The sequence below is a fragment of the Rhinoderma darwinii genome, chromosome 7, assembly GCF_050947455.1.
Source record: "Rhinoderma darwinii isolate aRhiDar2 chromosome 7, aRhiDar2.hap1, whole genome shotgun sequence".
Lineage (NCBI taxonomy): Eukaryota > Metazoa > Chordata > Amphibia > Anura > Rhinodermatidae > Rhinoderma > Rhinoderma darwinii.
The window spans coordinates 70,869,810-70,897,367 of NC_134693.1; the positions used below are offsets into that span (position 1 = coordinate 70,869,810).

General features: G+C 45.6%; 1 protein-coding gene across 1 annotated transcript in view; it reads right to left on the reverse strand.

Moving 5' to 3' along the window:
* SMDT1 (single-pass membrane protein with aspartate rich tail 1) overlaps window positions 1-27,200 on the reverse strand; it is a 38,635-nt gene extending 11,435 nt beyond the window's left edge. The window contains exons 1-2 of the mRNA XM_075832278.1: window positions 26,955-27,200; window positions 22,912-23,050 (exon numbers count right to left, since the gene is read on the reverse strand). Coding sequence (XP_075688393.1) covers window positions 22,913-23,050; window positions 26,955-27,107 — 291 coding nt within the window. The 5' untranslated portion in view covers window positions 27,108-27,200 and the 3' untranslated portion in view covers window position 22,912. The remainder of the gene's footprint in view (window positions 1-22,911; window positions 23,051-26,954) is intronic.
* Between the last annotated feature and the right edge of the window lie 358 nt (window positions 27,201-27,558).

The window sequence follows — 27,558 nt, forward strand, 5'->3', positions numbered from 1 at the left end:
CATATCGACACATAACTATAACCAAATACCATACTATATACATAAACCCGAAAACCTAAGTTTGGCTGCTTGTAAGCCCTTTTTCTGTCTCCAAAAAGCTCAAAACAAAAACCTACTTGTGCTTACTCAGCCCATCACCAGAGGAGAGAGAGAGGAAAGCCCCCCTAGAGCACCAGACCAGAGGCCAAAGCCAACCCCCAACCACCACCCCGGTCCCTATCGCTAAACCTATCCTGCTTGCCCTATCTCTATCCCTTATTACTTTATAAACTAATCTGTCCCTCCTGCTGTCTCTCATTCTGTCCCTATCGCTATTTCCCGGTGTCATGGCCAGGTGCAGACCCCCACCTCCAGTCTAATACCCAGGGGCACTCCCTCCCCTCCCCCTGAAGGTTGGTTCCACCTAGGGCACCCTAAAATTGAAGCCCCTCCAAAGTCGAGAGGCCTTGGATGCACCCAGTTTCTCAACCTCCAGAGACCGGACCTTCACCAGGTCACCCATGATATTCCTACACACCTCGTCCTCCAGGAGGATTTTACACTGAGTCGATACTAAGCACCGTGCGTTCCACGTGAAATACCTGATCACTAAACTAACTAAAAAAGAAGTGCAATGATCCCTTCCACCCAGGTCTCCGAATGCCCCATAGGCCCAACCAGCGTAGGAGAGGTTGGTCAGACCGGGCCAACCGATGGAGGCACCCACCCGTTTGTAAACCTCTGCATTGAAGGGACACTGAAGCAAGAAATGGTCCATGCTTTCCAGCGTGTCATCGCACTCCTCCCGAGGACAACCTCTTTCATCGGAGTTTCTAAACTTCAGATTGCCCCTTACATACAGCCTCCCATGGAAGCAGCGCCAAGCCAGATCCCAAAACTTCTGGGGAATCCTCACAGAGTTTAAAAGTTTTAATCCCACCCCGAGGTCGCTACTTGGGCAGTCCCTGAGCGCCAGGGGCTTCTGGAAGCAGGTCAACAAGACCTTTCTGTCAAGAAATTTTCTCGACATGGTCTTGATCTCCCTCGCCTCCAGACCCCACCGACGAACAACCTTCAGAACCGGGGCGGCATAAGCCGGGAGGTGCCCATGGGGTACACGCAGGTCTTTCGCTTGGCCTCCTGTCTCCCATTCCTGGAAGAAAGGCCGAAACCATCCCCTGCAGGAGGATATCCACAGAGGAGCCCTTTCTCTTTCAAAGAGGTTCGCCAAATTAATTTTAATGAAGGTGTTTACTAGAAACACCACTGGGTTAACCATACCTAACCCACCTAGTTTCCTCGGTAGGTAAGTAACCTCCCTCTTGATTAGGTTAAGCCTGTTTCCCCATAACAGTTGGAAGAACAGGCTATAGACCCGAGTCCAGAGAGGCTCTGGCAACATGCACACGCTGCCAAGGTAGAGCAACATGGGCATCAGGTAAGCCTTGGCCAGGTGAACCCTTTCCCTAAGGGACAAAGACCATCCCTTCCATTGGCCAACCTTCTGGGCAGCTATTGATAGCCTACCTTCCCAGTTTTTCTTGGGGTAATCACCCGGGCCAAATTCAATGCCTAAGATTTTAGCAGACCCTTTGGGCTCTGGGAGGGTGTCCGGGAGATCAAAACTAGGATCCCCTCCCCCCAGCCAGAGACTTTCACACTTGTCCCGGTTGATCCTGGACCCAGATGCCCGTGAGTAGCGCTCAACTTCTGACATCACCCACTCTGCCTCCCCTCTCGAGGAGACAAAGATAGTGACGTCATCCGCGTACGCAACCACCCTCTGAGTGGCTTCCGGCTCCTCCAAGTCCATCCCCACCCCCGCCAATGGCCCACGATCGAGCCGCCTAAGAAAGGGGTCGATCGCGAAAACATACAGCAAGGGGCTTAAGGGACAACCCTGGCGGACACCAGACCCAACCTCAAAGGGGGTTCCAGTCCAACCGTTCACCAGTGCAAAAGACTCAGCCCCAGCGTATAGGGTCTGGAGCCAATTAACGAACTCACCCGGTAGGCCATACCTCAGAAGGACTGACCATAGGTACTTGTGATTCACCCGGTCAAAAGCTTTGGCCTGATCCAAGGACAGCATGTACCCCTCCCATCGGCCAGAATGTCCCTGCTCCACTGCCTCTCTGACACTGAGGACAGCACTAAAGGTGCTGCGGCCTGGAACAGAGCAATGCTGGGCCGACGAAAGGAGCCGGGGTGCAAACTTCACCAGCCGATTAAACAGTACTTTTGCGAGAACCTTTCTGTCCGTATTGAGGAGCGCTATGGGACGCCAGTTCTCAATACGGGTCGAATCCTTACCCTTTGACAGAATGATCAAGGCCGACTTGCCCATTGACTTTGGCAGAGCGCCCGAGGAGAGGCACTCATTAAAAACCGCAGTCAAGAGGGGAACTAAGGTTCCCTTAAAAGCCTTATAAAACTCAGATGTTAAGCCATCTGGGCCTGGCGACTTTTTGATGGCCAACCCATCAATCGCCAGCATCACTTCCTCTTCCTTGATCGACTCTGTCAAAACACCAAGCGAGGGGTCTGCTCCTGGCTCAGGGATGGTTTCAGCCAGGAAAGCCGACATTTCGTCTCGGTTTAGATCCTGCTCACCCAAAAGCTGCGAATAAAAGGATCTGATGACCTCCAGGATCCCTGATTTGGATCTCATCAGGGAGCCTGTACTATCTACCAGTCCTGTCACCACCTTACGACTCACTGACATCTTGCAGTTCTTGTAAGGGTCGGGCGAGCGGTACCTCCCGAAATCCCGTTCAAGAACCAAAGACGTGTGCCTATCATATTGGCATCTTTTGAGCAGAGCTTTCACCACGGAGATTTCCTCACGGCTACCTCCGGTTGAGACTAGATGTTCGAGTTTCCTCCTCATGTCTTGATACAGGCGATACCTGCTCATAGACCTGAGGCACGAGATCTGACGGAAAAACTCAGCCACCCGTTCTTTGAACACCTCCCACCACTCAGACTTAGTACCACCTAGATCCAATAAAGGTACCTGGCTCTGAAGAAAATCCTCGAAGGCCTGTCTTATCTCTGCTTCTTCCAGGAGAGTAGAATTCAGCCTCCATATACCTCTTCCCATCTGGAGGGACTCTGCAACATTCAAAGAAAAAATAATCATACAGTGATCGGAGAACTCCACCTCAACGACGGACACTGCCGAAGAGATGGCGTCCTCCTTTAAAAAAAACCTGTCTATCCTGGACCTACGACTACCACTATGATAGGTGAACCCCGAGTGGCCTGGGGTATACCGAATGTGGATGTCCTCCAGGCGAGCATCACTAGCTATTCTATTCAACTCGACACTATCATAGGCCAGTACCTTTCTGGAACCTCCTCTGTCTTGGGGCCTAACGACAGTGTTAAAGTCCCCTCCAAAAATGACTTGTCGGCCTGTAAAAAGGAAGGGCTTAATCCTCATGAAGAGACTTTTCCGGTCCCACTTTGTCTGGGGACCGTAGATGTTGATAAGTCTTAGTTCTTGTCCCCTCATGAGAACATCTAAGATCAAGCACCGCCCCATTTCTAACTCGATCATCCGCCGGCATGTGACCGGTGCGGTAAAAAGTACCGCCACCCCGCTATATGGCTCAGCCGCAAGAGACCAGTAGGAGGGCCCACGTCGCCACTCCCTCCTAGCTTTCACGACCTTTGCCAAAAGTGACAGTCTGGTCTCCTGCAAAAACAAAATGTCAGCTTCAACCCGGCCGAGAAAATCAAAGGCTGCAAATCTAGCCATATTCGACTTAATGCTGGCAACGTTAATCGATGCCAGCGTCAACGGAGTGGGTGCCGCCATCATAAATGATTGAGTTAGACGGTTTTCTTCTTCCCACCCCTTGCTTTCTCCTCTGAGGAGGACCCCTCACCCTCTTTACCTCTTTTTTTTGTTTTTGAGGAGTCCATAACCTCCACCACCCCCCTCCCATTCTCATCTCCTGGGTCCGGGCCGACCCCCTCCCCCGGGGACAGTGGCCCCCGCAGAAGAGGAGGCTCAACGACACCTAGACTCCCTACCGTGCTCTCCCCCCCGGCCTGGGGGTCTGGAATATCCATGAGAACACGGTATCGGTTGGGGGAGCACACCAGGGGGGTGCAGGTTTTGCCTTCCTTGGCCGGGGCAGGGCCAGATGTTTTTAGCCCTGTTTTGATGTTACCCGGTGTCCCCTGTTTTGTTTTAGGCTGTGACCTCCCTTCCTCTTCCACACTTTCATAGTGGGAGGACTGGGAGTCCTCAGCCCTCTGCTCTCTCTCTATCCTCCTTATCTCCTCGTCCAGTACGGCCCCCCCAAGAGCATCAGTATCCTGGGGGGCATCCAGGTCCGAGCCAGAGGAGTCCCCAGTTTCCTGGGTCCTCCTCAGCTCTCGTTCCCTTCTGCGTTTTTCCGCCCTTCTCTGACGAGAAGGGGGTCCCCTCCTGGCATTCATCCTTTGCTCTTGGGCTCTATCGTCTCTGTCCACCCCCTCGCCCACGGAGACCTCCCTCCTTACATTCTCCGTAGGGTTGGAACAGACATTGACGACTGAGCGCGGACACCGACTGAAAGGGTGACCTAGGTCACCACACAGGTTACACCTAATCTGCTCACACGATGCGGCCAGATGGCCTACCCCCCCACAATGAGCGCACTTCTGCACAGTGCAGCTTGCGCTCAAGTGTGAGGGGTCGCCACACCGGTGACACAGCTTCGGCTGCCCCTGGTAGAAGACAAGGATTCGATCTCTTCCCAAGAAAGCAGATGATGGTATGTGGGACACCGTCTGCCCCAGACGCTTAAGTTTGACCATAAACGTCCAGGCTCCCGACCAGATGCCAAACTCATCGCAGTTCTTCCGTGGCATCTCTGCTACCTCACCGTATCTTCCCAACCAGGTCATGATGTCCACACAGGAAAGCGACTCGTTACGGGTAAGAACGGTCACTTTCCTGAGACCATTCTGGCGAGAGATTGCTTGCGCAGCAAACCCTCGCCAGCCGGGCTCGCTTTTCACCAGCTCATAGTTCCCCCAGAAGACCTCAAGGCCCCCCGGCTGAACAAAGCTGATGTCAAACTCAGCCGTACCATGAGGATGTATCAAGGCGTAGATGTCACTCGCCTTGAAGCCCATCTCCAGCAGCAGCTCCACCACCCTCTTACGAGGAGGGCACGCATCATTGCCACGCCACTGGAGACGGACCACATTCCTCCTGGCCACGGCCGGCCCGGTTGTTGGGAGCGACCACTGATCTCCCCGTCTCTCTCGGAAGGCATCCAGACCATACCTATTTATCCAAAAGGATAGGTCCTTCTGCACTCCCCCTACTGTTATCGTCTGCTTCCCCTCCCTTAAGGCTTCTAGGAGGCGCTGTTGCAAACTGCCGTCCCCGGGCCCAGAAGATGAGGATGGGTGGGCCGACGGTCCCCCCACCACAACGCCCGCATACGACCTGCCGGGCGCTCTGGCAGAAGGAGCATCCGGCCCGCCACTGGTTGACACTCCCCCCACAATATTACAACCCACATTAATATCCACAACATTACCACCACCAACAATATTACCAACACTACTAACATTACCATCAATATTTACATTTCCACTTACATTCCTCTCCACAACTTTCATACCGGCCAGGCTGGTTACGGAGTTCTTCCTTTTGTCCACTGGCTTTTTATATGTTGTTTTTGGGGTCTCCACATCATCAGGTGCCGCTACTTCTGGGGCGCCGCCGGATATCTCAGGCGGCAATCCCTCAGCACCCTCCGCTTCACCGACCTCCATTTCTGCTGCGCCACCAATGCAATGTTCGGGAGGAGGGGTGCCGTCACCCCCCGTGCCCGCTAAACCCCTCCCACCGCCTTGCGGCGATGCAGATGGAGGGGCCGCAGGCACAGCTAGAGCCACTCCCGGCACCAAACCACCCCCCCCTCCCGTCGGGGGGTGGCCAGCAGTGCCGAAGCCTCTCCTACCGCCACCACTCGCTGCCGCAACACTTTCTGGTGCGTCTGCTGGCCGAGTCACATGACCAGCAGACTTCCGGTTTTCCGGCGCCACATCCGGTTTCCAGTTCCCCCCGTCCCCCGGCCTCCGGCTTGCGCCAGAGACCGGCTTCTGAGGTTCCCCATCCGCCGGACACGGGGACACGCCCCCTAGCGCCACGTGGCCATCGACACCACCTCCTTTACAGGAGACGGCGTCTGGCGCCATCTTGGCCACATTGCTCAAAACCAGCACCATATCTTTCTGCCCACATACCCGCCACGACCCCACTGCAGAGGCCGGAGCTGGGGGATTTGCGGGGTTTGCGTCCCGAACCGAGCTCTCACCCGGTCCGGAACGCAAGGAAGACAGGTAGGAATATTTATAGGATACCCCACCTGTCTTCGCCTTTGTTTTCTTCCGCCTTAACTTCCATAACTTTTTCTTCTGCACTTTGTCCTCCTCTGGTGGCAACTCCGCTCCAAAAGTAAAGTTCTGGAGGGACACTGGGGACTCCTGCAGCCGTATTTGCGTGAGCAACCCCGGGGGGTGCCCACTGCCCGATTCAATGTCATGCACACCTTGGCTGCAGGTAAGTTCCCCACTTGCCCCTCCGTTACTGCCTTCCCAGGGGTCCTCCGAGCCCGTCTCCTCCCGGGTTGGCGTCCTCTCCACACTTTCGTCCATTTCAGTGGCCTCCAATTTTGCGGCCTCCATTTTTTCGGCCTCCATTTTTGCGGCCTCCATTTTTGCGGCCTCCATTTTTGCGGCCTCCATTTTTGCGGCCTCCATTTTTGCGGCCTCCATTTTTGCGGCCTCCATTTTTGCGGCCTCCATTTTTGCGGCCTCCATTTTTGCGGCCTCCATTTTTGCGGCCTCCATTTTTGCGGCCTCCATTTTTGCGGCCTCCATTTTTGCGGCCTCCATTTTTGCGGCCTCCAATTTAGCGGCCTCCAATTTAGCGGCCTCCAATTTAGCGGCCTCCAATTTAGCGGCCTCCAATTTAGCGGCCTCCTTCTCTGCAGCTTCCACTGCACCTTTAGCAGCCAATACTTTTACTCCCCTTTTGCAGGGGGTTTCATTACTTTGCGTGGGGGACGCCATCAGGGAAAACCTTTCATCATTCTCCAATTTCTCCCCGAAGGCTCCCCCACCGACCACAATCTCCATCTTTCTCTCCTCCACCATATTAATTTCTTCCAGTATTTCCTTTACCTGTAGATTATACCGGGACCTCTTGGCGCCTGATGTTTTAGCTGCTCGTCCCCTTACGGCCGCCAGATCTTCCCGCAGCCGCCGCAGGGACTTACCGAGGTCCCGGTATTCTTCCAGCCGGGCAGCTAGGCGGGAGCTGAAGGTTTCCACCGACTCTCCCGACCGCAGTAGCCCCCATTCCTCTACCGTGCTCTGGTCCTCAGGTCTGGCATCTGGCCTTGCTGGGCCTTCTGGTCCTCCACCTGGATGATCCGCCATGTCTCTCCTCCTGGCTCCTTCCAGAGCCCCAGCATCAGGGGGGGCCGCACAGATCTTTCCACGGGATGACCTTCTCACCCCTGATGCTGGCTGCACGCTCCCAGCAGGTTGGGAAGACCCCCTACCCCCCGCCTGCATGCTCCAGGGGGTAGAGGTCTGAGGCTCCATGTATGAATGGAGCCTCCTTCAGGGAAGCTTCCTTAGCCCAGGCAGGTGATAGAAACCTGGGCTGGTGAAAGAAAGGAAACTCCCTGGATTCCGGGTGTGGTCCACACTCACAGCACACACACAGCAGCTCCCAAACACACAACCTCCCTCCTTGCTAGTCACTGCTGGTGTGGTGTTTCTCTGGTAAAACCTTCTGTGTTACAGGAAAAAAAATGAATAAAATTGAAATTCAGCAAGAAAAATGAAATTTGCAAATTTCACCTCCACTTTGCTTTAATTCCTGTGAAATGCCTGAAGGGTTAAAAAACTTTCTAAATGCGGTTTGGAATACTTTGAGGGGTCTAGTTTTTAAAATGGGGTGTTTTATCAGGGTTTCTAATACATAGGCCCCTCAAAGCCACTTCAGAACTGAACAGGTACCTTAAAAAAAAGGCTTTTGAAATTTTCTTAAAAATATGAGAAATTGCTGGTTATGTTCTAAGCCTTGTAACGTCCAAGAAAAATAAAAGAATGTTCAAAAAACAATGCCAATCTAAAGTAGACATATGGGAAATGTGAACTAGTAACTATTTTGGGTGGTATAACCGTCTGTTTTACAAGCAGATGCATTTAAATTCTGAAAAATGCAATTTTTTCAAAATTTTCTCTAAATTTTGCAATTTTTCACCAATAAACACTGAATATATCGACCAAATTTTACCACGAACATGAAGCCCAATGTGTCACGAGAAAACAATCTCATAATCGCTTGGGTAGGTTTAAGCATTCCGACGTTATTACCACATAAAGTGAAATATGTCAGATTTGAAAAATGGGCTCTGAGCCTTAAGGCCAAAACTAGGCTGCGTCCTTAAGGGGTTAAAAGGTGTAGTTTTTGAAATGGTCTTTTTGGGGGGTGTTTATGTTTTGGCACCCAAAATATATTCTAATAAAAAAGAGACGCCAAAATCCACAAGGTGCTCCATTTCGGAGGCCTGTGTTTCAGTCAAGTAGCACACTAGGGCCACATATGGGATATTTTTTAAAACTGCAGAGTCAGGGTAATAAATATTAAGCTGTGTTTCTCTGTTAACACGTGCTGCGTTACAGAAAAATAAAAAAAGGAGGACTCAAATTCTATATCTGCAAAAAAAATAAGAATAATGACATTTTAAAATAACTTCACGCCTAAAGGGCTAAGAAACTTCCAAAATTGTTTTTTTTTTTTTTTTTTTAAATGGGATGATTTACAAGGGTATTTTGACATAGACCCCAAACGCCACTTCAGAACAGAATAGTTCAGTAAAAAAAACAAAATAAGTTTTGGAAATGTTCTTGAAAAATGTGAAAAATTGCTACTAAAGTTACAAGCCTTGTAATGGACTAAAAAAAAAAAAAAAAAAAAGGCTAAACAAAAAGCAAAGCCAACATAAAGTAGACATATCGAAAATGTTAGTAACTATTTTGTATGATATAACTATCTCTTACAAGCAGATAATTTGAAATTTAGAAATATTATAACTTTTCAAAATGTTGACGTTTTTGACAACTATTGACCAAATTTTACCACTAACAAAGTACAATATGTCAAGACAAAACATTCTCAGAATCACTTGGATAACTAAAAGCACTACAATGTTGTTACTAAATGAAGTGAGACATGCAAGATTTGAAAAATGAGCCTCTGTCAGGAAGGTCCAAACTGGCTGCAGCGGGAAGCCCCAGATTTAAGAGTAAATAAATGGTTAGGATGTAAACATATCACATGTATTGGCGCATCACTAATTCTAGTAGCTAGAAAAGAAATTCAGTTCCAGTAACTACCCTGGGTTTTTTTTGTTAGTGATACACAATTTGTCAGTTACAACATATAGATTTTGAATTTAACCCCTTAATGGCCAATTTTCATATTTTCATTATCGCTTTTTCCTCCCCACGTTCCAAAAGCCATGACTATTATTTTTTCGTCAACATAGCCACATGAGGGCTTGTTTTTTTTGTGGGAATAGCTGTAGTATTTAGTCGCACCATTTAATGTATCATATAATATACTGGGAGAAAAATTATTTGTGGGGTGAAATGGCTTATTTACTGGAATAGGCAGCTCATCGGTGCGGGGTTCGGACCCCCAGCGATCATATACTTATGACCGATCCTGTGGATAGGTCATCAGTAGAAGAAAAAAAAAGCGCCCCATGACCAGACAACCCCTTTAACCAACAATCTACAGATGTGTGTTCTTTATTCTATAGTCTCACTGTGAGAAACGGTTTAATTATACATATCATTATGCTTGTGGTTTGTTTAATTAATATGAACTTTCAGTGCACAATGGAACAGTTCTCTCCTGGTGGTAGCTTCCAAAAGTTCGTAGGGAGCTACATTGTATAAATACAAGTCAATATTTGTCCTTTCTACTAGGTTACACTCCCTAATGAATGCGATTGGCCATAATATCTGTCAATCAACATTTGACCTATAACATTTCTTCGTCCCTAGAAGAAGCTGGAAATGCCAGCAAAATGTGCATCAGGTGTCTAAACATTGATAGTGTAAGAAGATTATATTTTTAGACAGCTCCAGTCGCCACCATTTCACTGTGCCCTGTGGCACATCGTTTGGATTAAGCTGCAAAATCTCACGATTGGCCGGTCTAAATTGACTGGCCAATTTTGGCGATCACCGACTGAGGGGTGGCATGATAACCATCTTGGCGACAAGAAAATATGGCCTGCTGTCAGGGTCAGCAGCCCTCTTTAATCTGTAAGGCCTCATGCACACAAAAGTATTTTTTTCCTCGACTTCTATGGGCCTGCCCGTGCCGTAATTACGGCCTGAAATAGGACATGTTACATATTTTTCAACGGCCCGGGCACCTTCCCGTAAGCAAACGGGAAGGTAACCGTGGCCAATAGAAGTCTATGGGCCCTTAATTACGGCCGTTTTTACGTGCATGGGGCCTTACTGTGAATTTTGTAGGTAGCACTTTGTATACAGCATTTTGTAGGTAGCACTAGCTTTCCATGACGTACTTACGACTAATTTCGGTAAGGGGTTAAGAGGGCCTATATTATCAGGTTTTTTTTTTTGGGGGGGGGGCATTAATATTTATAAATATTTTTGGGATTCATTCTAATATTGTTAGTGATTTGTTTTTCTGTAAACTTTGCTAACTTGATTTAATTCTTACATTTTCTATTGAGATCTGTATAAGTCTGGAATGCTTCTGCTGAGCCCTAAGCCTTTAATGTTTTAAATGCTTTTTGTATTTCTCTTATTATATTCAGTAAGTCCCTATTTATCCACATTGGTCTCCTTTTATTCCTAGACATTTTGTTACCAGAGGGTATAAACTTACTACAGGATTCATGTAATATATCTTTAAAAGCTCCCCATTTTGCAGCAGTATCCCTATTTACCATTACAAGATCCCAGTCAACAAGACGAAGTGTTTCCCTCAGAGAACTGAATTTTGCTTTCCTAAACTTCCAGGTTTTTTGTTGCTCCCCTTCGTATTGTTTTATTGTAAATTATATGAAAACTTACCATATTGTGGTCACTATTGCCCAAGTGTTCCCGGACCTCCACATCTGATATTGTGTCTGGTCTATTAGATAAGACCATATCCAGCACATTATCCCCTCTGGTTGGTTTATTAACCAACTGAATTAAAGAGGCTCTGTCACCAGACTTTGCAACCCCTATCTCCTATTGCAGCAGATCGGCGCGGCAATGTAGATAAGAGTAACGTTTTTGTTTTTTTAAAACGAGCATTTTTGGCCAAGTTATGACCATTTTTATATTTATGCAAATGAGGCTTTCTAAAGTACAACTGGGCGTGTTTAAAGTAAAAGTACAACTGGGCGTGTATTATGTGCGTACATCTGGGCGTTTTTACTTATTTTACTAGCTGGGCGTTGTGAATGGGAGTGTATGATGCTGACGAATCACCATCATCCACTTCTCCTCGTTAACACCCAGCTTCTGGCAGTGCACAGACACAGCGTGTTCTCGAGAGATCACGCTGTGACGTCACTCACTTCCTGCCCCAGGTCCTGCATCGTGTCGGACGAGCGAGGACACATCGGCACCAGAGGCTACATTTGATTCTGCAGCAGCATCGGCGTTTGCAGGTAAGTCGATGTAGCTACTTACCTGCAAACGCTGATGCTGCTGCAGAATCAACTGTAGCCTCTGGTGCCGATGTGTCCTCGCTCGTTCAACACGATGCAGGACCTGGGGCAGGAAGTGAGTGACGTCACAGCGTGATCTCTCGAGAACACGCTGTGTCTGTGCACTGCCAGAAGCTGGGTGTTAACGAGGAGAAGTGGATGATGGTGATTCGTCAGCATCATACACTCCCATTCACAACGCCCAGCTAGTAAAAGAAGTAAAAACGCTCAGATGTACGCACATAATATACGCCCAGTTGTACTTTAGAAAGCCTCATTTGCATAAATATAAAAATGGTCATAACTTGGCCAAAAATGCTCGTTTTAAAAAAAAAACAAAAAACGTTACTCTTATCTACATTGCAGCGCCGATCTGCTGCAATAGGAGATAGGGGTTGCAAAATCTGGTGACAGAGCCTCTTTAAATAATTGTCTTGAATGGTGTATAAAAACTTCCAGCTTTTAGCACATCCAGCAGCCTCTATGTCCCAATTAATGTCAGGATAGTTAAAATCCCCCATAATAAGGACCCCATTATTATTTGCTGCCTTTTGTATTTGTTGCAGCATTTCATCCTCAGTCTGTTCCGCTTTGTTCGTTGGCTTATAACAAACTCCAATTAGTAGTTTACCGTTTATTGCCCACTCCAAGAATATTTACTCATAAAGACTCCACACTGTCACAGTCTCCCCCAATGTCTTCATTCAGGACTGGTCTTAGGCTGGATTTTATAAACAAGCCCCTCCACCTTTTTTTTATCCCTTCTAAATACTGTGTAGCCCACACATTTGTTACCCAGTCATGGCTCTCATCCAGCCAGGTTTCTGTTATTCCCACCACATCATAATCCAGGTCAGTCATTCTAATCTCCAACTCGTCCATTTTCCTTGCGAGATTTCCTGCATTCGCCAGCATACTTATCATCTTACCATCACCTTTCTTTTTCCTAGGGTCCATATTTATTCCTAGTCACCTCCCTACTCGGCTTGCTATCCCCAGTCCTCGCTAAATTCCCCCTTGCTGTATCCCTCTACATATCTACTCTAACCCACCCTTCCTCTCCCAAGATTCTAGTTTAAAAGCTCCCCTAACCATTCTTTCCCCCAGCACAGCTGCACCCTCCCCATTTAGATGCAGCCCGTCCCTACCATAGAGCCTGCAGCCGACAGAGAAGTCAGCCCAGTTCTCCATGAACCCAAACCCTTCCTTCCTGCACCTATTTCTAAACAAGTTATTAAATGCCTTAATCTCCCGTTGTCTTACTAGTGACGCTCGTGGCACTGCTAGTACTTCTGAAAAGACTACCTTGGAGGTTCTGGACTGGAGCGGCTCTCCAAGTTCCCTAAAATCATTTTTAAAATGACTTTCCATCTTCCACTGACTTTGTCATTGGTACCGATATGCACCATGACCGCCGGGTCTTCCCCAGCTCCACATAGCAATCTGTCTTTTCGATCTGTAATATGCTGAACCCGAGCACCCGGCATACAACACCTTGTTCAGCACTCATTGTCTTGGCGACAGGTGACCCTATCTGTTCGCCTAATAGAATCCCCTACCACCAGCATCTGTCTGAACTTTGCTGCACTCCTACTTCCATCCTTATTTTGGCAGAAAAAAAATTCACTACAATTTGTTGCAATTATTTGACCGGAATTCCCTGCGGTGTCCAGGGCGAATACAGTGTACCTGCCGTGAACATACACTACCGTTCAAAAGTTTAGGGTCACTTAGAAATTTCCTTATTTTTGCAAGAAAAGCACAGTTTTTTTCAATGAAGATGACATTAATTTAATCAGACATACACTCTATACATTGTTAATGTGCTAAAAGACTATTCTAGCTGCAAACGTCTGGTTTTTAATGCAATATCTACATAGGTGTATAGAGGCCCATTTCCAGCAACCATCACTCCAGTGTTCTAATGGTACATTGTGTTTGCTAACTGTGTTAGAAGGCTAATGGATGATTAGAAAACCCTTGAAAACCCTTGTGCAATTATGTTAGCACCGCTGTAAACAGTTTTGCTGTTTAGAGGAGCTAAAAAACTGACCTTCCTTTCAGCTAGTTGAGAATCTGGAGCATTACATTTGTGGGTTCGATTAAACTCTCAAAATGGCTAGAAAAAGAGAGCTTTCATGTGAAACTCGACAGTCTATTTGTAATGATGGGGGTAGGGAAACAGACAAGTGAACCCTAATCTACCCGCCACTCAGTCCCTGCGTACTTGCAACGACCCGCCCTAGGCGACGGGGTACAACTGGGCGACTGTCCCTATGCTCAATAAGTGCACGACAGACAAACAGACAAGGGTACACAGAAGCAAGGGAAAAGGGGCAGTTGCCCACGGCAAAACCGTGAGAAACAAGAGTGGTGAACGAGCCGAGTCAAACCAGGAGTGTACGAGGTACCAAACGCAGAGCAGGAGAGTAGTGAACAAGCCAAGTCAAACCAGGAGTGTACGAGGTACCAAACACAAAGCAGAAGAGTAGTCAGTAAGCCAGGGTCAATATGAAGCAGGGTCAACTAGTTCAAGAAGCTGCAGCAGGGCCAGGAAACCAAAACGAGAAGAATCACAAGCAAGGAGGAACAGGAAAGGCAGGTATAAATAGACAGAGGGCAGGAGCTAGCTCCGTCTGGCCAGGCTATGATAGGCTCTCCCACTCCTAAGCCTGCCATCCTGAGTGGTGGAAGATGGAGTCAGTCTCACAGACATAGAAGCAGGTGCAGACTGATTACCTATGGGCGTAGACACAGAAGCTGTGCCTGGCAGATCCTTAACACTATTCTTGTTCTTAGAAATGAAGGCTATTCCATGCGAGAAATTGCCAAGAAACTGAAGATTTCCTACAACGGTGTGTACTACTCCCTTCAGAGGACAGCACAAACAGGCTCTAACCAGAGTAGAAAGAGAAGTGGGAGGCCCCGCTGCACAACTGAGCAACAAGACAAGTACATTAGATTCTCTAGTTTGAGAAATGGACGCCTCACAGGTCCTCAACTGGCAGATTTATTAAATAGTACCCGCAGAACGCCTGTGTCAACGTCTACAGTGAAGAGGCGACTTCGGGATGCTGGCCTTCAGGGCAGAGCGGCAAAGAAAAAGCCGTATCTTAGACTGGCTAATAAAAAGGAAAAGATTAATATGGGCAAAAGCACACAGACATTGGACAGAGGAAGATTGTAAAAAAGTGTTATGGACAGACGAATCGAAGTTTGAGGTGTTTGGATCACACAGAAGAACATTTGTGAGACGCAGAACAACTGAAAAGATGCTGGAAGAGTGCCTGACGCCATCAGTCAAGCATGGTGGAGGTAATGTGATGGTCTGGGGTTGCTTTGGTGCTGGTAAAGTGGGAGATTTGTACAAGGTAAAAGGGATTTTGAATAAGGAAGGCTATCACTCCATTTTGCAACGCCATGCCATACCCTGTGGACAGCGCTTGATTGGAGCCAATTTCATCCTACAACAGGACAATGACCCAAAACACACCTCCAAATTATGCAAGAACTATTTAGGGAAGAAGCAGGCAGCTGGTATTCTATCTGTAATGGGGCGGCCAGCGCAGTCACCAGATCTCAACCCCATAGAGCTGTTGTGGAAGCAGCTTGACCGTATGGTACGCAAGAAGTGCCCATGAAGCCAATCCAACTTGTGGGAGGGCCTTCTGGAAGCATGGGGGGGAATTTCTCCCGATTACCTCAGCAAATTAACAGCTAGAATGCCAAAGGTCTGCAATGCTATAATTGCTGCAAATGGAGCAATCTTTGACAAAAGCAAAGTTTATTTGAAATAAAAATCATTATTTCTAACCTTGTCAATGTCTTGACTATATTTTCTAGTCATTTTGCAATTCATTTGATAAATATAAGTGTGAGTTTTCATGGAAAACACAAAATTGTCTCGGTGACCCCAAACTTTTGAACGGTAGTGTACCCTATCAGGACTTGTTTTTGCGAGACGAGACATTTTTTTATAGAACCATAGTATTAAATAACTTTTATTCTTCTTCTATTGTGGGAGGAGGAATGATAAAAAAAAACAAAAAAAAAAAAAACAATTCCATTGTTATTCTTGCAGGTTTATTTTTTTTTAATGCCGTTAAATGTGCAGTTAAAATAATATGTTTACTTTATTATATGTGTCGCTACGATCGCGGCGATACCATAGATGTCTATTTTTATAAACTTTTTTTTTTTTAACTGTTTTTGTATGGAAAAATGTTTCACTGTTTATTTTTTCTTAATTAACTTTTTAAAACTGAAACTTAATTAACTTTGAAGTCGAAATAGGGGACTTCAAAATGCGGGCTTTTGATTGCTTCTCTAATGCTTTGGTATACATTGTATTCCAAAGCATTATTGCCTGTCAATGTAAAACGGACAATGCCGACATGGCACCCCACAATCACGTTGCAGGGGTGCTGGTTGGGAAACATAGGGAGCCTCTTTCCCTCTGTTAAACTCCATGTTGGCGTACATATAGATTATTGCACTTTCAATAACTCCATTCAAATGAACAGAGAGTTCTCTGCATGTGCAAAGCCACCTGTCCGTCAGCAAGCAGCAGGAGATATGCCGAAATGTCTATGATGGAAATACCTCTTTATCCCCTTCTCTTAACCCCTTTAGGACGCAGCCTGTTTTGGCCTTGTGGCACAGCCGATTTTTTAAAAATCTGACATGTGTCACTTTATGTGGTAATAACTCCGGAATGCTTTGACCTATCCAAGCGATTCGGAGGCTGTTTTCTCGTGACATATTGTACTTTATGATAGTGGAAAAATTTGGTCGATAAATTCAATATTTATTTGTGAAAAACACAAATTTAGAGAAAATTTGCAAAAATGTGCATTTTTCTAAATTTAAATGTATCTGCTTGTAAAATCGATAGTAATACCACACAAAATAGTCACTAGTTACCATTTCCCATATGTGTACTTTATATTTGCATCGTTTTTTGAACAGCCTTTTATTTTTCTAGGACCTTACAAGGCTTAGAACATTAGCAGCAATTTCTCACATTTCCAAGAAAATTTCAAAAGGCTATTTTTACAGGGGCCAGTTCAGTTCTGAAGTGGTTTTGAGGGCCTTATATATTATAATACCCCAATAAATCACCCCATTTTAAAAACTGCACCCCTCAAAGTATTCAAAACAGCATTGAGAAAGTATTTTAACCCTTTAGGTGTTTCACAGGAAATAAAGCAAAGTAGAGGGGAAATGTACAAATTTCTCATTTTTTTTGCCCAAATTCATTTGTAATAAAAAAAAATTGTGCAACACAGAAGGTTTTACCAGTGAAATACAACTCAATATTTATTGCCCAGGTCCTGCAGTTTTTATGAATATCCCACATGTGGCCCTAGTGCGGTAATGGACCGAAACACCGGCCTCAGAAGCAAAGGAGCACCTAGTGGATTTTGGGGCCTGCTTATTTTGAGATTATATTTTAGGCAACATGTCGAGTTTGAAGAGGTCTTGTGGTGCCAAAACAGTGGAAACTCCCCAAAAGTGACCCCATTTTGGAAACTAGACCCTTCAAGGAATTTATCTAGGGGTATAGTTAGCACTTTAACCCAACAGGTATTTTGCTATATTTATTGTAGTCTGTGAAAATGAAAATCTACTTTTTTTCTGAAAGAACAGACATTTTTTATATTTACAAGGAATAAAGAAGAAAATTCACCCCAACATTTGTAAACCATCTTCTCCCGATTACGGAAATACCCCATATGTGGTAATAAACAGATGTTTGGACCCACAGCAGCGCTCAGAAGGGAGGGAGCGCCATTTGGATTTTGGAGCACAGATTTTGCTGGATTGGTTTTTAGTGCCATGTCGCGATTGCAACCCCCTGGAGGGAACAAAATAGTGGAAACGCCCCAAAAGTGACCCCATTTTGGAAACTAGACCCCTCAAGGAATTTTTCTAGGGGTTTAGTAAGCATTTATACCACACAGGTCTTTTGCAGAATTTAGTAGAATTAGGCCTCATTTACACGAGCGTAATATACGCGCGTGCAACGCGCGTGCTTTTCACGCGTGTCGTACGCACCTATATTACTCTATGGGGCAGTGCAGACGATGCGTGAATTTTGCGCAGCGCGAGTGCGTTGCGTAAAACTCACGACATGTTCTATAATCGTGCGTTTTTCGCGCATCACGCACCCATTGAAGTCAATGGGTGCGTGAAAACCACGCATGCCGCATGGAAGCACTTCCGTGCGAACTGCGTGATTCGCGCAAGAGCTGTCAAAAGGATGAATGTAAACAGAAAAGCACCACGTGCTTTTCTGTTTACAAACATCCAAACGGAGTGTCAAATTAGAGATGGGCGCACCGAACTTCACCGGGTTTGGCCGAACTCGTTTTGACCGAACCCGGCAAAAAATGTTCGGGTACGCGGCGTCAGGAGACAGCCCACTGCCCACGGTGCTGAAAGAGTTAAACTGGTTCAGCACCCTGGACAGTGACTTCCTATCACAATATACATGTACGTGTAAAAAAAAAAACAGAAGTTCGGACTTACCGATAACTCCCGGCTCCTTCCTCCAGTCCGACCTCCCGGGATGACAATTCAGTCCAAGTGACAGCTGCAGCCAATTACAGGCCAAGCACAGGCTGCAGCCAATCACAGGCTGCAGCGGTCTCATGGACTGCCGCGTCATCCTGGGAGGTGGGGCCGGATGACGAGAGGGACGCGTCACCAAGGCAACGGCCGGGAGACCGGACTGGAGGAAGCAGGCAGTTCATGGTAAGTGTGAACGTCTTGTTTTTTATTCACAGGTTGGTGTATATTGTGTTCGGAACTCACTGTCGAGGGTGCTGAAAGAGTTACTGTCGATCAGTTAGCTCTTTCAGCACCTTGGACAGTGACGGGCGTCGACTAGCCTCATCTCTATGATGGCGGCTGCGCGAAAATCACGCAGCCGCGCATCATACACGGATGACACACGGAGCTGTCAAGTGCCTTTTGCGCACGCAAAACGCAGCGTTTTTTGCGCGCGCAAAACGCACACGCTCGTGTAAATCAGGCCTTAGGCCGTGAAAATCAATATAAACATTTTTGTCCACTAAAATGTTGCATTTTTTCATTTTCACAAGGGATAAACGAGAAAAAGTCACCCTAAATTTTTAACGCACTCTCCTCCCTAGCACGACAATACCCCACATTTGGTGGCAATTTATTTTTTTTATAGAAATTAATTAACCTTTGCAGGACTAGTTTTTCACTCCCCGCCTTCCAAACGCCATAACTTTTTTATTTTTCCATGATTTGAGCGGTGGGAGAGCTTATTTTTGGCAGGACGAGCTGTAGTTTCTATTGGTACCATTTTTGGTAGATGCAAATTTTTGATCACTTTTTATTACATTTTATTTAGAGCTTTGATGGCCAAAAACAGTGATTTTGGCGTTTTAAATTCTTTATTTCTTACGGCGTTCATAATGAGCTATAAATGACAATTTTACTTTATTCTGCGGGTCGGTACGATTACGGCGTATGTATATAGGTTTTTTTATGTTTTGTAGCGTTTGCACAATAAAATCACTTCTTTATAAAATAATTTATTTTCTGTGTCACCATATTCTGAGATCCGTAATTTTTTTATTTTTCAGTCAAAAAAGCTGTGTAAGGGCTTGTTTTTTGCGGGACGGGTTGTAGTTTTTATTGGTACTATTTTGGGGTACATGCGACTTTTTGATCACTTGTTATTCTATATTTTGGCAGGGGTGGTGACCAAAAAATAGTGATTCTGGCATTGTTTTTAGTTTATTTTTTTTGCGGCGTTCACCGTGCGGTAAGAACAACATTATAGTTTTATCGATTGGGTCGTTACGAACGCGGTGATACCAAATATGTGTACTGTTTTTTAACGGTTTCATTAATAGACTTATTATAGGAAAAAAAAAATAATTTTATTTTAACACTTTTGTAAAACATTTTTATTAACTGTTTTTATTTTTTTATTTACTTTTTTACACTTTTTTTTTACCTGCAGCTCTGATCGCTGCTAGAATACATTACACTACCTAGGTAGTGTAACGTATTCCAACTGTCAGTGTGACGTCACAGTCACTCTGACAGTTAGTCTACGAGGACCAGCCAGAGGCTGATCCTCATAGGCTTGCATACATGGCAGACCCGGGGGCCGTTGTCTGGCCCCCGGCTGCCATCACAAGCATCAGCAGCCCCCACAATTACATGGGGGCTGCTGATGTGCTACAAACCCCCTACATGCGGAGATCGTAATCGAGCCCCGCATGTAATGGGTTAATTGCCTAAATCAGCGGCAATGAGCCGCTGATCGGCAACTAGTGGAGTGTCAGCTGTCAGGGACAGCTGACCTCCCGGTTCTCGATGCACACTGTCGCCGACACTGTCACAGACACGGTCATCGACAGTGTGCATCGCGAACGGCAGTGACGTCCTGTCACTCTGACAGGAAGTCTATCAGGAGGCTGATCCTTATAGGCTTCCGTACATGGCAGACACGGAGGCCATTACTTGGCCTCCGATCGCCATGCTAGTCCTCTGCAAACCTCACGATTTCATCGTGAGGTCTGCCGATGAGCTAGAAACCCCTGAATGCGGTGATTGCAATCGATCACCGCAATCAAGGGGTTAATTGCCGGAATCAGCGGAAATAAGCCGCTGATCGGCATACAGTGGAGTGTCAGCTGTCAGGGACAGCTGGCCTCCCGGTGCACACTGTCGCCGACAGTGTGCACCGGGAACCACGCAGTAACTGTACGTCCCCACTGGCCACAAGGACGTACAGTTGCGTCCTGGTGCGCCTAGGGGTTAATTAGTTGCGCAGCAAAATATAATAATTTTTTTTTAAATTGGTGTCTGTAGTTAGGACACAAGCTGCACAAATAAGGAACCTTAATATGTTTTATATGCAGCCACTCAACCAGTCCACAGAATCACACTCCGCACCAACAACTCAGGCATTTAACTCCACGTGTTCACAAGTCACTTATTTCAGCAAGCCCTGTGAAAGAATGGACTATGCTAAAGCACCTTTTCTGCATCGTGCCATACCTCTTTAGGGGGCAGTGTGTGGCACAATCTACAGGGGGCGGTATTTGCGTTGGTTATTACGCTATGAGTATTGGTCATCACAGGTCCACTAACTGTTATTTCTCCTGGAAATGGTTGAATAAATTGAAAACTTAGCTTTACAATTCCCCATGTCAATAGGGTGTGTCCCAACACAATCATTTTCAGCACTGATGGGACAGTGCGTAGGGACACACCCCATTGACAACGGAAACACCGAATTATATGTTTATACATTACGAGGAAGTATAACCGAGGAAAGGCACAACTCTGTTCTAAGAAAAGATGCTCCAGAATTTGTATTTTATGGGCATACTTATGAAAACAGACATGGCAGGAAAAAGCTACATAAACAGCCAGATCACTAGGTTTTGATACTAGAATGATTAACCCCTTAAGGACCAAAACTATTTTGGCATTATGCCTTTGGCGCATAAGCATGTACATGCACGGCACAGAATGCAGCCATTAGCGCATTCCGCCGTGCATGTACATAGCGATTGTGCAGGCACAGAATTTGTGCCCACACGATCGCCGCGGGACCCAGGCTGTGACTGACATTCGGGCTCCCGCTGCAACTGCTAGGATTGAAGAAACCTCCAATTCCGGCCGTTTAACACCTTAAATGCCGTGGTCAATAGTGACAGCGACATTTAAAGTAGTTTGACAGAGGGAGGGAGCCGACGTATTGCCATGGCAGACTGGGGCATAACAAAAGCCCCCAGGCCTGCCCTGAGAGTATGCCTAACAGATTGCCTGTCAGTTATGCTTTGGTATACAAAGTATAAAAAAAGTTAAATAAAAATACTACAGTAAAAAATAAAATAAAACCACTTTTTATTCCATAAAAAGTGGTTTTATTTACTAGATGTGCAAAAAACACAAAATACACACAGATGGTATCGCTGCGATCGTAACCACCCGAGTAATAAAGTTTACTCATTAAACTGCCACATGAACGCAGTACATTAAAAAAACTGCGAAAATTCTTTTTACATTCCCCCAACAAAAAATTAAATACAAGTTAATCAATAAGTCTCATGTACCTCAAAACAACACCAATGAAAACTACATCTCGTGCCGCAAAAAACAGGTCCTCACATGGTGAAATCGACATAAAAAAAATAATTATGGCTCTTGAAATGCGGCGATGCAAAAACAAATAATTTTTGTTTAAAAGTGTTTTTATTGTGCAAAAGTAGTAAAACAAAGAAAAAAAACTAAATCGTACTGACCCATAGAATAAAGTTAACATGTTATTTACACAGCATAGTAATTGGCATAAATTTAGAAACGTGAAAGACAGTGCTGGAATAGAGGGTTTTTTTTTTTTCAATTCCTTCCCTAAAAAAAAAAAATGAATAACAGATAAGCAATATAATATATAGATCCAAAACTTGCGCAATTGAAAAATACAACTCGTACCGCAAAAAACAAGCCCTCATATGGCTATACCAACATAAAAATAAAAAAGTTATGACTATTGGAAGGCGGGCAGGAAAAGACGAAAAAGAAGGTTTGGTCCTTAACCCTTTCAGGACCAAGGGTCATTGATGCCTCAATTTAAAGTTTTGGCATACATTCTTTTAAACTGTCATAACTTCTGAATTACTTCGGCTAACTTAACCATCTGTTTTAGTTGTTTTTTTTTTTCGAACAAATCACACTTTCAAAAAAATATAGATTTTTACTACATATGCAACACATATTTTATATTACAACGAAACAATTGATCAAAAAAGTGCCAGATTTAATGTCATTTATTAAATTACATAGGACTTATTGAATAACTTATTTTCGTTTAAATTGTTCACCATGCAGTATAAATAATGGTAATAGGGGTCGAAACTTTAATTTTTTTTCTTAGCCCCAATAATAAAATGCATTTGGTGTACTCAGTAGGACAAAGCATTATTGGCTGTCAGTAATAAACGGAGCAGCAATCTATCAGCCATGGCAGGACTGAGGTTTGAGCAAATGCTGTAAGACGTTAATAAAAGGCATATGACTAAAGTGCCGTTTACAGTAGATAGAGGAAACAGAACGATCTAGTCTTCTATACAAATCATATATACAGCATATTCACTCATACCTCAATCATCGTCGTCGTCATCCTCTGGAACAAAAATGTCATGTTCTTCAAGTATGGCTGCAAAGTTCTTGCTGATGAGCGTTCCTACATACAAGAAGGGGATCACTACACTGAAGACCCTTAATAAGCCAAAGCTTACCTGGAGGAGAAAAAATAATAATTTTATATTATTTTCCCATATTTACGTAGCATCTACACAACCGTACAACATAACTAACTAATATCAATCCCTACTCTCAGTTCAAATTCTCTCTCTTAGGCCCCATGCACACGACCGTAAAAACGCCCGTAATTACAGGCCCATAGACTTCTATTGGCCACGGGTACCTCACCGTATGCCCGTGCCGTTGAAAAATATAGAACATGTCCTATTTCAGGCCGTAATAACGGCACGGGCAGGCCCATAGAAGTCTATGGGGCTCCCGTAATTACGGGTGACTACGTGTGTGCACCCGTAATTACGGGAGCGTTGCTAGGCGAAGTCAAGGGATAGTCACTGTCCAGGGTGCTGAAAGAGTGAGGCTGAATTCACACGACCATGTTACGTCCGTAATGGACGGAACGTATTTCGGCCGCTAATCCCGGACCGAACACAGTGCAGGGAGCCAGGCTCCTAGTGTCAGTTATGTACGACGCTAGGAGTCCCTGCCTCTCCGTGGAACTACTGTCCCGTACTGCAATCATGTTTTCAGTACAGGACAGTTGTCCTGCAGAGAGGCAGGGACTCCTAGCATCGTAAATAACTATGATGCTAGGAGCCCGGCTCCCTGCACTGTGTTCGGTCCGGGACTTCCAGCCGAAATACGTTCCGTCCATCACGGACGTAACATGGTCGTGTGAATCCAGCCTTAAACGATCGGCAGTAACTCTTTCAGCACCCTGGACAGTGACTACCGATCACAATATAGATCAACGTGTAATAGATCAACGGCACGGGTCCGTAAATACTGGTGCAATATTTTGGTCGAATACGTGTGACCAAGGACCCGTATTTACACCAGTATTTACGGGAGGAAAAAAATACGTTCGTGTGCATGAGGCCTTATTGTGTGGAGGGTAATTGTGGATTCAGCATTTTTGTGTAAACATTTTGGAAAATATTTTCCGGCCATTTAAAGAAAGAAAAAAAGCCAGCAAAAATCTGCAGAGGAAATTCCACTTAGGCTCTGTTCACATCTGCGTTGGGGTCCCGTTCTGATGTTCCGTCGGAGGTTTCCGTCAGAACGGGACCCTGAGCAGACACAAACTGACACCGACAGAAACCAGAGGTTTCCGTTTCCATCACCATTGATTTCAATGATGCCGGTGGTTTCCATTTGCCTCTTTTGTGCACCGGATCCATAATTTTGCCGGAAGCAATAGCGTAGTTGAATGGCATTTTTTTAAATAAAAATGTCAGTGTGGTTGGTGCAACTTTGTAAATTTTGTTAATAATTCTTTTTTACTTTGAGATACAGCTGCTCTGTATTCTCTATACAGAACTGCTGTATCGTTTGCTAAATCCTGCTCCCGTCAGGTCCGCGTGACTGACAGGTGCAGTGATAGCAGGAACAGCGTGTCTATGACACGCAGGATCCACCTGTAATGTATCACATCTAGTGTATGAACTTAGATGAGATGGATAACAGGTGGATCCCTGCTGTCACTGCCCCGTGAGTCACGCGGACCTGACGGGAGCAGGATTTAGCGAACGATAAAGCAGCTCTGTATAGAGAATACAGAGCAGCTGTATCTCAAAGTAAAAAGGAATCTTTAATAAAAATTATTTCTAAAATTGCACCAACCACACTGACATTTTTATTAAAAAATATATAGTTACATAGTTTGTACGGTTGAAAAAAGACACATGTCCATCAAGTTCAACCAAGGGATGGGAAAGGGGAAGTAAAAAATTTCTACAATTAGCGTCATATACCAGCATATTTTTATATTGACCAGAGGCAATAGTGTTTGACAAAGGCCGAATTGTGGCCGAAACGTTATTTATTGCCTTATTCTATATAAAACCACTTTTTTACAAATTAACCTAAGGAGTGCTTGAGTTTACCTCTTTAACATATAAGAACAGTGACGTCAAGGGTCCTCCTGGACCTGGAATCCCTGGTCAGAGGGTTGCCGACGCTCTGGCCAGGATTCCGCTCCTAGAGGGAGCCCCTGACGTCACTGTCCATATATGTTAAAGAGGTAACGCATACCCATGGTACTAGGTACCTTATATAATTAGCGTCATATACCAGCATATTTTTATATTGACCAGAGGCAATAGTGTTTGACAAAGGCTGAATTGTGGCCGAAACGTTATTTATTGCCTTATTCTAAATAAAACCACTTTTTTGCAAATTAACCTAAGGAGTGCTTGAGTTTACCTCTAAGATTTACAGGGTGGGAACCCTACCCAAAGCACACAGAAGAACTTGCAGAGTGCCACAGATTTTGATCATCACTGTCCATATATGGACAGTGACGTCAGGGGTCCACATGGACCGCAATCCCCAGCAAGAGCGTTCCGGAAGCTCTGGCCGGGATTCCGCTCCTGGATGTCACTATCCATATACAGACAGTGACGTCAGGCGTCCCGCCTGGAGCGGAATCCCTAGCCAGAGAGTGTTGGCAACACTCTGGCTGGGGATTCCACTCCTAGAGAGAGCCACAATGGCGCTTTCTACAGGGAGATAGCGTGGTTGGCGCTATCTGCAGCGGCCACTGTGGCATTACCTACAAATGAAATGTATCAGTTTTTAAAGGGGTCAGTGAAAAACGGATACTAAACTAATCACAATCGGCCATCAAGAACGAAACCACTGACATGGAACGGATGTAAAACGACCGTGAAAAACGGACCAAGACAGCAATTTTTAATGGCCGACACCTGGACCCTGTTGTGTGAATAGAAACAGCAATTTTAGCGTGGTGTGGGTATGAGATGCGGGGTGGGATTGTGTAGCTGTAAAGGCGCCAAAAACTAGCTCCTCCCTGAAGTTTGGCGTCTTTGCAGGTTCACAAGGCTGTGTCGAATTTCAGATCTGATGTGACTGGACAGCAGCGGCCTTCTGGTCTCTTCCTCTCGGCGCGGCACTGAATATGACACACGGGACATTACAATGTGTGTGTCAGACCTCAGTGTAGCGCCGAGGCCGGAGCAGAGAAGGAGAGTCCTGACATGCCAGGATCACGTCAGAAGTTTTGTGAAATGACAAGTACACAACATGTATCTAATCTATCACAAACTACGCCCCATTCTGATAAAACTGGCACATTTCAGTAAAATCTGATGGAAAAAACTGATGACAACTGACCGTTTTGTAGTAAAATAATTGTGAAAAAGCCTGACAGCAAGCGATAAATTTTTGCATCAGTTGTAATCACTTAAGACAAGAAAAAAACCTGATGCCGAGGCAACGGACATAGGTGAACGCACCCGTATGGAGGCCTCCCAACTCTCCCCCGATGGTAGATGTTGAGGGAATGAAGCATTGGGAACATTGGATTTCAATATGTCCCCCTCCCCCCGCAAAAATTAAATATGATAAAACAAATAAATAATACAGTATATTATAGACACAACACATTGAATATCAGTTTTTGGGGCCTGTTCACATACAACAGTTGTGTTTTGACAGAGCCAGACAACTAATGACAAATATTCGCACCAGTCCGGCATCCATAGCCGAAAAGAGAAACATTGCAGGCACCGTTTCTTCGTCCAGCTCAGGGAGACCTCCGACAGCAAAACCGACGCCCCCATAGGAAGCGAAGGGATTAGTTTTGTCATCAGAAAAAAAAGGAGCAGTAAGGACCTAGGTCAATAAGCCCCTATTGTGGTAAGAGGCAGAACTCAATTTCTCTGCCACTATGTACATGTAGATCCTGAAGCCCTCCAACTCCAGGGGGCGCTATGACCAGCATGTTTAATCAGAAACCTTCCTATGTTTCAGCTAAATAACAAGATTGTGTCTATACCACTCTTGCTATTATAATGTATGCAAGTCATATTTTTTTTTATGCGTTAGTACTTAGACCTTTAGCAAAAATACAGAACTTACTTTATCCGGTTTAGGCTGAATGGCGCCCGTGCTTGAGGTAATGGCAGTACGAGCAGGAATACCGCTGTTTAAAGGAGTCCTTGATGCTTTCAGGAACCGTCTAGCGCCAGTAACGACTTTCCTGAGCTGGGCCGCGCAGCCAACGTTAGCCATAGCGAGCGAGTCAAGCTAAAACATAAGATGAACGTAAAATGACGGCTGCGCCTAGGATCGAGGGATTCCGGGTAGAGCTGATGACGTAGTAGTCACATGGTCTTGAACGGCTTAAAGCGCACTTGCAGGAAGCAGCAGTGATTTGCTCACGGCCGGTACATTTCATAGAGGGGGGACGTGTTCGCCACGATGTTCATCAAACTTTTTATATGTCGTAGACACATATTAAAAGTTTGGATCGGTGGGTTCCGGGTGCTGAGACCCCCAGCAGTGCTGAAACGAAGGTGCACTTTCATCTGTCACCGGCGCTCTATGTCAGACTGAAGACGGGTCTCATAAAACGTCTATGTGAGCCGTCTTCAGGCTGAGGAGAAGCGCTGATCACAGCTGAAAGTGCTCATCTGAGTTCTAATGCACCTTTGTTTCAGCACCCGGACCCCACCAATTTTGT